The sequence below is a fragment of the Schistocerca piceifrons genome, chromosome 2, assembly GCF_021461385.2.
Source record: "Schistocerca piceifrons isolate TAMUIC-IGC-003096 chromosome 2, iqSchPice1.1, whole genome shotgun sequence".
Lineage (NCBI taxonomy): Eukaryota > Metazoa > Arthropoda > Insecta > Orthoptera > Acrididae > Schistocerca > Schistocerca piceifrons.
The window spans coordinates 581,031,286-581,045,467 of NC_060139.1; the positions used below are offsets into that span (position 1 = coordinate 581,031,286).

At 37.7% G+C, this 14,182-nt stretch overlaps 1 protein-coding gene across 1 annotated transcript; it reads left to right on the forward strand.

The window, feature by feature from the left end:
* Nucleotides 1-5,207: 5,207 nt before the first annotated feature.
* Nucleotides 5,208-5,748, forward strand: LOC124775608 (general transcription factor II-I repeat domain-containing protein 2B-like). The gene is made up of 2 exons (XM_047250437.1): nt 5,208-5,288; nt 5,407-5,748. The coding sequence occupies exons 1-2, from the start codon at nt 5,208-5,210 to the stop codon at nt 5,746-5,748; spliced, it is 423 nt and encodes a 140-aa protein (XP_047106393.1).
* Nucleotides 5,749-14,182: the final 8,434 nt, after the last annotated feature.

Here is a 14,182-nt window from a genome sequence, read left to right on the forward strand (position 1 = left end):
CAGAGCTTGTAGCAGAAAACGAAACCTATACTCACACATGGTCAACCGAAATATCTCGACTCTGAACCCCTGGGAATCCCACAAATCTTGAAGAATTTTCGTTCTCGCCTTGTGCATTCCAGCTATGTATAGAAGTCCAATGAAGGCTTCTATCTCGACTATGTCCGTTGGGTGAGTGTTTCGTTGTCGCTGGTAATTGCTTCGGATAATTTCAGTGTATAGGTTCGTGTACTTTACAATCATTTCCAGCATTTTCTGGTCAAATATATATTCCCCCGTTTTAGAAATTCCTTCAATATTTTTTGCTTTCCCAGTGACAACTGGAAGTCTTATGCAGAGAATATTGTGTTTTTGGGTTTTCCTGCGGTTTATGTATGGTGTCTTTTTCCAATCGAATGATTCGATTTTTTTCTTTCCTCTCTTCCTATAACAATGCTACATGTCGCCATCTTCCTCACCTGAACTTACGTGGATGATGCTAAGTTCACCCAACCTTTATATGATGTGACGTCATTATGACGTATATACGCTTTAGTCGATTAACACACCTATCGACTTTTTTACGAACGTTCGAGATTCTAAACTGTCGTCAGCTAGTGGTTTGTTTTGACACGTGCGATTCTGAAAACAGCTCAGTGTGGTAGCGTATATGTATTTCGCCAAAATAAAAGTAAAAGAGCTGGATATTAATAGAAATATTCCTGACCGTGGCCTTGAAAACGCCACGTAAAAAAGTGAAGTCTTCTTATGTCCCCACCAGATTAGATTGTGTGATTGTTGTATTGAATGCTTACGCCGAAAATAATATTTATTTATTATCAACATTTTAGTATGATTTCATACAATTGGTCTTGTCAGTACGTATTAGATTGTAGCAGTATACTCTTGCTGACTTTTTTTTCTTAATTTATATAGCTGAAAGAGTTTGTTAGCTAAGTAATTTATATGTCCATCCCAAGATAGTCTTTTATCAACCAAAATTCCAAGTAATTTTACACTCGGACCGCAGAGACAGGTACCTTAGTGTCCAGTAATGACTGATGTGTAGAATAATTGAATTTCGAACTTAAAAAGAAAAATATGAAGCATTGTTGAAGAAAAATCGTCGACCGGAGATGTAATTCGCGGGGAAGTGGATTTCTCAATGTAATCTTAACCAAAGGTTAGTGTCTAGCACTGATTGACGTATGAAATTATTGAATGCAGTGTCAAAGCATTCCATGGTGGTATGATAGTGTCAAAGCATTCCATGGTGGTAAGCTTTTCTCTCATTAGTCTCTCGAATGCTGAACACGTAATTAGAGACGAGCAAACGAAAAACAACGCACAGGACACAAACACAGTACAATACACGATTTAAACGCAAGGAACGCAAAACACATTTAAACGAATGGCGCAGAGCACAGCGCCCCCCTGTCACAATCTCTCGAAAGTTCACAAAAGTCGTATAGTCGATATACGGTTTCTATCGTTTTCGATGTGGCGTGTATACGTCATAATGACGTCACATCGTATCCAAGTCCGGTGAACTTAGCATCCTCCAACTTACGTCTGTGTCACTCTGTTCGGTCTCTGAGTCGTCTCTTCCTTCTATGCTTTCTGAGGCATCAGTATCGATCTCTTCGTCTCCCAGATCGAGAATAGGAGCCCTGTGTGCAGCATGTTCGCTCTCATCATTGCTGCCATCAAACAAAATTTGTCTGAAATCTGTAACTTCTGGATTGTGTGTATCCCGAATTTCATTTGAGCCCATGTCCAGACAAACAACAGACCTGTAAACAATGTTAACATTCTATAGTTGCAACACAAAATAAAAAGAGTAGTTGATACTGTTGTAAAGGAACGGGAAGACCAGAAGGTAAATGCTGGCGCTGGCTCGAAGAGATCCAGTACCAGTTTCTATTACATAAGTGCACAACAATAATTTCCACTTGACACGTAGAATGCTTGAATGTAAAACACAAAGAGACATTACACTGAAAAAAATTCAATGAACTATGAATACTTATGGCGATGCTGGCTTGGTATCTGTGCAATCCGTCGCTCCTCTGTAGCTAAGGTGTTGGTCTGGCGGTAGTGAACACACTACTGCGTGTTGTGAATGTCCGAGTCAGGGGGATAGACGAGAGGGGTTAAATAACACCTCAGATGTTGAGACGTAGACACAGAAACACTACCTAGTGGATCTGTGCGATCCAGTGTCAGCATCAGAGTGTTAATTTCGAGTAAATGTCTGTGTGCGTCGAGTTTACTCACAAAATGTGTGGAGTTAAGAAGAGGAAAGTAGATGCTGAATGTTGTCAATTCCAGGAGAAATGGACTGAGGATTACTTCTTCAGTGTACAACAATAAACTTGTTTGGTTGCTGTGTAGTGAATCATCATCTGTTGTGAAAGAATGTAACATAAAAAGACTCTGCCCAACAACAGCTTACAGGGCAACTGCGAAAAGACAAAATTAAGTTATTAATTTCCAATTTGGACAAGCAGCAGCAAATGCTTGCCAAACTGAGGACGCAGTGCGACAATTTGGTTAAAGCTACTTTTATAGTAATCAGAAATATTGTCAAGTGATGGAAGCCTTTTTCTGAAAGGGAATTCGTGACAACGTGCTTCTTGGACATTGCAGACATACTATGTCTTGATTTAAAAAAAGTATTCGAACAAACAAGTTTGTCACGATGAACAGTTGTTTGACAAATTGAGATGATGGCTGGTGACATTAAAGTTTGTGTGATCATGCTGTCACATTCGAAGCATTTCCAGTGCTTTAGATGAGAGGATTGATTTGTCAGGGACAGCTTAATTAGCGATTTTTATTCGTGACATAAATGTGGACTTCAAAATAATGGAAGAATTACTAGCATTACAGCTATTAAAAGGATCCGCTACTGATGGTGATGTTTTTCACGAAGATGGAAAAAATCATCGAAACCTTCACCCTGCAGTGGAGTCAACTTGATGGAGTTTGTTCTGATGGAGCACCTGGGATGGTCGGTTCACGAAAATGTTTTATTGCATATTAAATGAAAATCCTTCTGTCTTAAATATTGACAACGAAAATTTAACAATTCTTCACATCATTATTCACCAACAAAATTTGTGTGCTAAATCAATTAAAGCAAAACATATCATGGACGAGGTTACCATGAGCATCAGTTTCATTAAGACCCATGCACTATAACCCATTCATCATAAGAATAAACCTAATGTAAACACAAATGTGATGATTGGTCAGAAGCTGTAGCACATGTACACTGGTGTTGTTACGTTCTTGGAAGTAGCTCCTACTTATATATTAGACGTATTATTACTAACTTAAATGAAACTTAAAGATATTAAAATGTATTAACAGCCATAAACGTTTTTCTTAATCACGTTTTAGCTATGTAGTAATGTACAGTCACAGCCTCTGCAGCGTTGCGCTCAGATTGTCGAGCTGTTAATGCGCAGTATGAAAATGGCTGAGGCTGCTTTTTGTTCCGTAGTGAAACACACATGTGGAATATGGTTAAAAAGTGCCGAGAAATGGGCTGTTCTTAATGCTTTTCATAAATTTACGGAGCTAATTGGCTTTGAAGTTTTCCCAGCCACTGTACGTAATACAGTTGATATACAATCCTACATTGTATGTGTAGGGCAACTGGTAGCATAATTGAATGTTAACCATAATACAGTTAATGGTTCGTTTTTCCTCGTTCAATTTGAAATACCTACGTCTCGTAATCATAAAGCTCATCATAATCTTGTATTAATGATGCACCTCTCCTTGTACGGTAGGCCTATCTAATTACATATTGGACGCCACATTCCTGTTTTAATTTCAAATACAAATTATTAATTATCAATTTTTTCTGAAAGACTGTTCATAAAAGTTGCTTAAATTAAGAAAAAATAAAAATTTAATTTTTAAGGCAAAAATGAAAAACCAAATCCTCTCTATTTGGACTAAGTCCTCCTCGTTTTATACTACAGAGGTAGATAAGTATCGTAGAAACATGAAAAACAATCATTTTCACAGCATCACGCACCTGGTATAAGTGCTGAATTTTTACATTTCCTACTGTCCCATTACAATATGAACCCAACAGAATTGATCTGGAACCAAGTTATGGGATTTGGCTACAAGACTGTTAGGCTGCTAGACATACTATAACTAACGCACGCAGCTTTTTCACACGTCACTGCCGAACGCTTGCGGGATAGAGAACGGCTCGTCACAGAAGAAGAAGAAGAAGAGAAAATGCGGTGCCTGGTTGGCTCCGTGGATTCTGTTGTTGATAGGCTCGTTATCAACGTAGCAGGTGACCCTTCCCGAACTGAACTGTATCTCTCAGATTCGGATAAGGAAGGAAGGAGCTAAGAGATTACCAGACAACTGATTGTAATTAATACCTTCAATTGCTTCACCATCCAACAGTGCGGTGAAGTCCCTACAGTATGCTTTTGCATTGCACACAACTCACACAGAAAAATTACCCTATGTTTAAGTTAGAAATTTTCTTCACTTTTGTTTGTAATTAGAATACTATATCAGGTGAGAACGAGTGCATTTTATGCTTTCCGTCTGGTCACCTAAGAAACGCACTGTAGTTCTGGAGTTTCTCCAAATATTATTTCATTCTCTTTAAAAAATAAATGACCTTCCAAGCCATATTGTTTCTTTGCTCGTCTCTTTTACGTCTGAACTGCAACTGCTCACATCATTGCAGGTTAGTTGGACTGCTGGCTGGCCAGTGCTAACCAAGTGTAATGGGCCGGTAAGCTGTTGTCCCGCATTATTGCTCAGTATATGTGCGTGTAACACAGCATAAAACATATCCTTATGATCGCACTTTACTGTACTGGTCACAGCTTGTCTTTCACTCTTCGTGAAACGAAATCCAATGAGATTCAAGCAAAAGTGGAAGAATACATGGTGTAAAGCTTACATCAGGTTTATTCTTATGATGATCAGGGTATAAATCTGCACCAATTCGAACAGTATTTGGACTACCTATGCTCCGAACATGAAGATTTAGCCTACCATTGCGAAGATGGGGCAAAATGCTAAAACGTTTTTGTGATCTTTGACAAGCAATAGCAAATTTTATGGCCATCATTTGTGGTTGACGCACATCCCATTTAATGACTTAAATTACAAACTCCAGAAACAAGGGCAGTTAATTCACGAATTATACAGCCATTTAGAAGCTTTTTCAGACAAAGATGCGCTTTTGGGAAATGAAGATGAGAACTGAAAACTGTTACCACTTTCCCACACTGCCAACTCATGAAAATGTTGATTATGTTACTTAAGCTGACGAGCTGAAATAATTATTACTGCAATTTACCACAAGTTTTTCTGATTTCAGGAATGCAGACAGTATGTTTGCTATATTTGCTAACCCAATAACATCTGATGTAGAAAAGGTCCCCAGGTAACCTTCAAAAGGTACTTATTGAACTTCAGGAAGATTTGTCGGTAAAATGTAAATCTGAAGAAATAAACCTGGTCGAATGTTATAAAACTTATTTGACCGAAGAGAAATATCTGCAACTGAGATCATTTGCAAGAAGGGAAATTTGCCTTTTTGGAAGCACATACAAGTGTGAACAACTTTTTTCTCTTATGAAAACAAATAAATGCAACATATGTACAAGGTTAACAGACAACAACCCGGAAAATACGTTAAGACTCAGTATAGGTGATATAAATCCAGATATCAACAACCTTGTGCTAAAAATTCAAACTCGGAGCTCACATTAATCTGCTGTTGAATATTGTTTAAAATCAACAAACCACTGTATTAAGATGACCATATTTTTGGAAGCCGAAGCTGGGACCAACATGGATGCCCATACAGGAGTGCAAGGGAGGCCGTGCCCCCCAGATTTCAGGGAAACGAAAAAAATATGCTGCAGTCACATGAATTTAGTTCAAGAAATTTATTAAAAAGTTAAGCTCGCCCTGCAAACTATGAAATGGGCGTTCTTGGGGGCCAATTTTTTGTAGTAACTACTCACTACTCAGAATACAACAGCATTGTATCATTGTTGGACTTTATTAATGTTTACACCGAAATAAGAAACAAGCATCAAATGACAATATAACAAATGTAATATAAACATAAGACACATTCACAGATGCAGCAAAATATTAAAAATTAATCAAACATTTGCTTATATAACTATATACAACTATTCAGTTGCTCATGTCCCATATTTCTGTGATGAATGAATTTTATTTAACAATTTTAAGTTTAGAAAATCATAGTATTCTGAACAACTGTATTTCAGATTAATTTTAATGTCAGAATTCATTTCAAAGTCTCTATTTTCATTTGAGTTTTCCCAGACGTCCATATCTTATTCGTCAAAGAAAAGACACACTCGACCTCTGCATTTGACCGGGAAGACACAACTCAAATTCCACAATTCTTGAAATATTCTCATAAGGAATTTGTTTCGTTATGAAGTGCTGAAACATCTGTACCCAATGCATATCAGTGTCATTTTTTTCTGTGTTCCATTCGTCTAATTTCTTAGGGGTGACAAACTGCTGCATATTAAGACACTCTTGAAATAATTCATAGTCGCTGATGTTATAGTTTGGCAATACGTTTATGAGAGATTAGTGGTATTTTTGGACCTCAGTCCATATTTGTTTAAAAGAACCCGTTTGAAGTCCGAAAAGGCATTAAAATGATCTGTCCACTTCTCAATGTATTGTGCACTGCTATAATAAAATTCACAGATGGTTTCAGTGAACTTAATAACGTTTATGCCCCCCACAGATTCAAGTTTGCTTAAAGCACTTCTTATAACATGTGGCACGAATCTGGTTTTTCGTTTTTCTGTCATATTCACTTTTAAATCATGAAGAGCTTCTCCACCCTCTCCATATGCAACATGCTGGCCTTCTATCATCCATACTGCTGCATGAAAATTTACGCTTTATTATGTAAAAACATAAGGAGGACTTCAGAGTATGGTTTTCAAAAAAAATCTTTAGTGTTATTGGACATTTTTCGTCACTCAAAATATCCTATTTTAGTGGTCCATAGAGCTGTAAAACTCGCTGAATGGCTGATATCAAGGCCAACCAACCAAAACTGCTGTATGGAAGTAATTGTTTGTACTTCATGTATAAAAATGAACAAAATTCTTTTAGGCTTTCTACACACACAGCATATATATGTTGAAGTAATAATAAATCTTGTGAATGACACAGTCTAAATAGACTGGTAAACAATCTATAGCTGTCTTTATAGCATTATGCACTATGTACGCTGCACATCCTACACCAATGATGTCACAACCAAGCCTACTCTTTAACTTGTGGAAAATATTGTTTGCCCCTATTCGAGACCATCCACCAAAGTTTATGTTGGCATTGTCCCCCCAGGATGCTACAACCTTACCATTCAAATTATATTCTATGATGGTATCACATAGATAATTTCCAACAATACCTGCAGTTTCACCATGCTGCTCTTTTAACTGTAGAATTTTCACACACATGACTTCAAGAGACAAGAAATACCGAACAAGAACAGGGAAGAGCTTTGTGTTTCCATGAATAGATGCATCAGAAAGAATAGTAATGAAGTACACTTTGCACATTTCTCGTTGCAATTCATCACAGCCACAAGTGTACTTAGACTCGAAGCACTTTGGATGAGTTTAGACGTACAGTCACTTGAACGAAAGCTATGGTTCTCTTGTACTAAATGGAAGACCTATGTTCCTTCCACTGCAGCTAGTTTAAGTTTGTCGTCACTTGGAACATTTTGCCGAAAGACGTTTGTTCAACTTCTCGAAGATGTGGCACTGGTATCTGATGACTTGTGTTTGGTCATTTTCTAGTGATACATCCCTCCATGAGAAACAGAAAAATCTCCTCCACATTTCATGCAACAGTCATCGTGGACTGTTCTCCATCCTTTTAGTATGAATGGATACCTGTATCAAATGTAAATAAATGACAGTGTATGAGTGTTTGTTCGCTTAAATTTGATTTCTACTATCTATGGATGTCTAGAGGAACACAATTACTACGTAGGGGTCTATCAGACCACCTTTTTATTTATTTATTTTTTATGTAAAACAATTGTTCTGATGAATATACATGTTTATGATTTCCTGTTTTTTTTCTGCTCTGTAAGTGCTGACATGAGCAACTTCCAAAGACAGAAATTATCATCGTTGGTCAGATGTATAAGATAAACATACATTCTTGAAGACTTTAATTTAAACACATTGATAGCCATGGCCAAAGTGAGCGAACTGCTCCCAGAATCCACATTAAACGGTTCATACAGTTTGACTTGTCATCTCAGTTGTAGTCCACCTGTTTCCGATTTTTTTTAAAAACAATTATTGATGAGAAAACAGAGCCTGCGAATTATCTCGCAGTTGGCATAAAGAGTGGAAAGTTCAGCTCAGAATTGTGTACGTCTGTTTATTTGTTAAATGACGCTAGTGTTAATCGCCTTTTATCATTTATCTCGTGGTTTTTTGCCCAATTTGCGAAGAAGGACCAAGTCGTGGAAAAATTCTTTAAGACAGAATTCCTCAACTGGAGGGTCGCGACCCGGCATCGGGACACGTAAATAAAATAGCGGGTCACATGAATATCTCCTTGTCGTAGTTGATAGTTTACAATTACGTACCCAGAAAGGACTTGGAAGAGCAGTTGAAAGGAATGGACAGTGTCTTGAAAGGAGGATATAAGATGAACATAAACAAAAGCAAAACGAGGATAATGGAATGTAGTCGAATTAAGTTGGGTGATGCTGAGGGGATTAGATTAGGAAATGAGTCACTTAAAGTAGTAAAGGAGTTTTGCTGTTTGGGGAGCAAAATAACTGATGATGGTCGAAGTAGAGAAGATATAAAATGTAGACTGGCAATGGTAAGGAAAGCGTTTCTGAAGAAGAGAAATTTGTTAACATCAATTATAGATTTAAGTGTCAGGAAGTCGTTTATGAAAGTATTTGTATGGAGTGTAGCCATGTATGGAAGTGAAACATGGACGATAAATAGTTTGGACAAGAAGAGAATAGAAGCTTTCGAATTGTGGTGTTACAGAAGACTGCTGAAGATTATATGTGTAGACCACATAACTAATGAAGAGGTATTAAATAGAATTGGGGAGAGAGGAGTTTGTGGCACAACTTGACTAGAAGCAGGAACCGGTTGGTAGGACATGTTCTGAGGCATCAAGGGATCTCAAATTTAGCATTGGAGGGCAGCGTGGAGGGTAAAAATCGTAGAGGGAGACCAAGAAATGAATACACGAAGCAGATTCAGAAGGACATAGGTTGCAGCAAGTACTGGGAGATGAAGAAGCTTGCACAGGATAGAGTAGCATGGAGAGCTGCATCAAACCAGTCTCAGGACTGAAGATCACAACAACAACATAAGCAAAAGTAAAATACACAACGAAATTAACTTCAGCCACAAACAAAAACCATTGTTTTTGCTTTCCAACTGCTTCTACTAAATAGAATTTTTAAAAATGTGTATGGTGTGTGTGTGTGTGTGTGTGTGTGTGTGTGTGTGTGTGTGTGTCTGAATATAGTTATGTGTAATCACTGCATGTGAAAAAGAGTTAGTGGAAGAAAAAACTAATGTAAAAGACTCTCATAAAAATGGTCAGTAACTTGTTCTATTTTTCGCTGTTAACGAGCATTATGAGTGTAAACTAACATGTTTGACATTAAAGTGACAGACCGCATTTATAATCTATTGAAGAAGCAAACAAATAACCATCGTCTGCGAATAACTCCAGGGAATGCTGACCAATAACATTGACTGGTAACATTGAAAACCACCGAACTCCAAGCTTATCAATCGAAACCTCCCACATTAACCCACGGTGTACCACAAGGGTCAATTTTAGGTCCCTTTCTCTTGCCAATTTTCATAAACGACTTCCTCCTACACATTCAACACTCCGAACCAGTGCTATTTGCAAATGACATGAGCATATTAATTGAAGGTGAAAACGAAATGGCTCTAAGTTTAAATGCTAAACTCACAAATAAAAATGTCGCAGAGTGGTTTATGGGGACTAAATTACTGATAAACCCTCAAAAAATAGTTGTCTTACACTTCCATATGCAACAAAATGAAAACCCATTAAAACCAAACATGTCCATGGAAAACCAAAGAATTAACAGTGTCACTGAAACAAAATTTCTTAGCATGTACTTATAAGACGATCTTAAATGGAATTCCTACATCACATCATTAAATTCTAAAGTATCGAAAATGACTTATGCGTTGAGGGTTATATGGAACAACACAAGTCCTGAAACAGTTAGAGCCGTGTATTATGCTTGCATACACTCCCTATTGAGATATGGCATCATATTCTGTGTAAATTCTCCTCATAGCATAACAACATTCTAGAAACAAAAAAAAGATTATGAGGATAATGAAAAAAGCTAACAGCCGAAAATCATGCAAACCATTCTTTAAAGAACTGGGGATTCTACCTCTACCATGTATCTATATACTAGAAGTTGTCATGTACCTGAAAAAAAGCATGCTAAAAAAATGGAAATGTATTTATTCAAAATAAATATGTACATGAACACCATACAAGGGCAAATAGTGACATACACAGACATCATTGTTATACCACACTGTGCAAGAAAGGTGTATATCACTCAGGTTCACATTTGTTTAATTAGCTGCCAAGTAATTTAAAGGCCATAAACAAAATCTATAGCTTTAAAAAATCTGTAACTTCATATGTCTTGGAAAACTGATTTACTCAGTAACACAGTATCTTGGAAAATAAGTTAATTTCTGTTGTAACAATATAAAAATGTAATGTAACAATGTAGCAATATAACAATGTAACAATTTATAAATGTAATGTATATAATCAATGTAACAGTATTATATTAATAAAATGTCATTTTGTCCAACATATAGAGTATAGTATATATACCTCAAAGATTCAGGATGTAAATTAAATAAATAGCATGGCAGGTTTCAGGCACTATGATACTTAGTGCCTGTGGTGAAATTACAGAAGTGTATTTGCAGTCTTCACAACTCCTTCCTGTTATGAAAAATCATAATGTTACTGTTAGCCTTTCGTGTGGTGTTATAGCCTCCCTCATGACTGTATCCTGCTTCTTAATGAAAGGCGTCACGAGGGACAAAAGATTCAGATACGTTTCCTCATTCATCCTGAGGTTATTATGCAAATCACGACGATATATCTTCAATTCACTCAGTAAATTTATTTATTTATTGTCCTCTGAATCAATACTGCACATGACATGCACAAGGTGATGCACATACATACATTTGATGTTGGATAATATGAGAATTTGCTGGCGTGAAGTAATATGCCTAAACTTTACTCAAACAAGAGTTTACATACATATTTTCTGAGAAGCTATGAACACACAAATTCATGAGTTTACATACATATTCCCTGAGAAGTTATGGACACGCAAATTTATGAACACATAAATTATATACTCAGTTACACATTTGTATTTTAGTGTTGTAATTTCTCTCACACATATACACAACAGTACCTGGTTGGATATTCTTTCTGCACTAAATTTTCTTAGTTGCAGATGATATAGATGCAAGATTTTTGCACATACTTGCATTAATGTTTAACTCTTTTACAAAATTCTTTGCTGCAATTTCTTTCATGTTTCTTTCCACCCATGTGGAGCAGAAATTAACTTGCACTGTAGAAACATTGATCAAGTAGGAATGATTTTAATTTTTTATTAAATGCAGTCAGGGACTTGCTGTTTTTTAGTTCTTATGGCAGGCTATTGTATATTTTAATGCCTTTGTTGAAGGGAGAGGTGCGCATTTCTTTAATATGGAGTTTATTTTCTCCCTAGTACCATAGTCATGGACATTTAGAACTTTATTAAATTTTGTAATATTACTTTTTACAAATTTGCATAGTTCTAGTATATACGGGCTGCCAATGGGTAGGATGAACAACTTTTGGAAGAGGGGTCTGCAGGTGCTGCTTTGCCTTATTCATTATTCTTATAGCTCTCTTTTGGGTGAGGAGAATGTTTGGGATGTGTGTATAGTCTCCCTAGAATATGATACCATACTGCATTACACTGTGGAATTGTGCATAGTAGGGTGTGTGAACAATTTCTGGGCTTGTGCAGTATGCAAGGTTTCATAGGGCATAGCACACTTTGTTTAGCTTACTATTAGTTTTATTAATGTGTGATTGCCATTTTAGATTATCCTGAATCCATAGGCCAAGAAATCTTGTTTCTGTATTTGAGGATATTTGGGAACTATGTAATTCCATATCAGGCATAATTGTATTTGTTCTTAGGTGGAAGTTTAGGTAAGTGGTTTTCTTTGAGTTAACTATGAGCTTGTTTTTCTCAAACCAATCACCAAGTTCGTCTGTATTTCCATTTATGGCCTCTTGGAGTTCATGTTCATTTTTGCTTGTTATGAGGATACTGGTGTCATCTGGGAAGAGTGTACTGGTGCTGGCATTGATGTTTGACAGTAGGTCATTTACATACACAAGGAAAATCACTGGTCCAAGTATTGAGCCTTGGGGGCATGCCTTGTGTAATATTGCAATAGTCAGAGTAGTATGTTTCGATATGTCCTTGATTGTTATGTTTGTATCCCTACTGACTACCAGATATGGTCCGTCATATGGTGGCTGCAGTGGTTTACGCACAGTATCATTGCGTAAGAATATATGCGTGCACTTGTCTAGCTCTGCAAAAACGAACGAGTGTCTTCGAAGCTGGTTTCTAGGCATTGTTGGTCTCAATTGGCGTATATGCTCTCTTAATCTTGTGGCGAATTCTGAGGCTGTGATTGTATCATCTGCCATGCTGTGCAAAAATTCTCCAGGTAGGCGTAACGTTTTTCCATATACCAGTTCTGCTACTGTTGCTTTCAGATCACTTTTGAATGACGTTCGTAGACCCAAAAGTACGATAGGTAGTGTCTCTGTCCAATTCGGTGTTTCGTGACATCTCAGTGCTGCCTTTAACTATCGATGAAGACGCTCAACCATGCCATTTGATGCGGGGTGGTATGCCATGGTGTGTATGCGTTTCGTACCTAATAATGTAGCCAATGCTTTGAAAACGTAGGCTTCAAATTATCGTCCTTGATCAGTTGTAATTCTCAGTGGAACTCCAAACTGGGCAACCCAACCACGAAAAAATGTTTGAGCTATGGTTTCTGCAGTGATGTCCTTCATTAGAAATGCCTCAGGCCACCTAGTAAATCTGTCAATCACAGTGAGGCAATAACTGTAGCCTTCCGATGTCGAGAGTGGGCCGTATGATGTCAACATGCGCATGGTCAAAACGCTGATTTGGTGGAAGAAATGTGCCTAATGGTGCCCTGACGTCCTGTGTGATTTTATTCCTCTGGCACACCAAGCATTGCTACACAAATGTTTTACAATCTGCATACATGGCCATACAAATTTTTGTTTGACCAATCTGAGTGTGGCTCTTACTCCTGGGTGTGACAGATTGTGCATTGATGCAATTGCCTGTGTTCTGAATTGCTGTGGCACAAATGGACGTATCTTTCCTCTTACTACGTCACAGTACAACTCAATGCTTGCTTCAGGAAATGTCACAAGCTATAGCTTCAGTCCTCTCTCTTGTTGCAATAGATCACGCAACTCACTATCTCATTGTTACGCATGCGCGAGGACGTCGTAATCAATAGCCTTTGTCACTGCTTCCACCTGTGCGATGTCATCTGCTACTGTGGACACTGCTTCTATGCAAGAAAGTGCATCAGCTGGAACATTTAGCTTCCCTTCCACATACACAATGCTGGTCGCGAACTGGCTGATATAATCTAAGTGTCGCAGCTGCCTGGGCGATGCTTTCTCTAGCTTTACCTTAAAGGCATAGGTAAGCGGTTTATTATCTGTGTAAATCGTGAACTTTCGCCCTTCTAGTGCGTGTCTGAATTTTTTTATTGCCGCATAAGCGGCGTACAGCTCACGGTCATATGTTGCCCAGTGTTGCTGAGATGGTGACAACTTACGACTATAGAATGCAATGGGCTGCCATAACTGATCAATTTGTTGCTGAAATACGGCACCAATGGGAGTGGACGAAGCATCAACCATGAGAGTGAGTGGAGCATGCGCAACCAGGTGTACTAATTGTGCAGCTTCTGCTATAGCTTTT

Coding starts and splice junctions, on each gene's coding strand:
- LOC124775608 (XM_047250437.1), top strand. CDS start 5,208: ATGCGCTTTTGGGAAATGAAGATGAGAACTGAAAACTGTTACCACTTT. Junction 5,289..5,406: donor CTCATGAAAATGTTGATTAT/GTTACTTAAGCT, acceptor CATCTGATGTAG/AAAAGGTCCCCAGGTAACCT.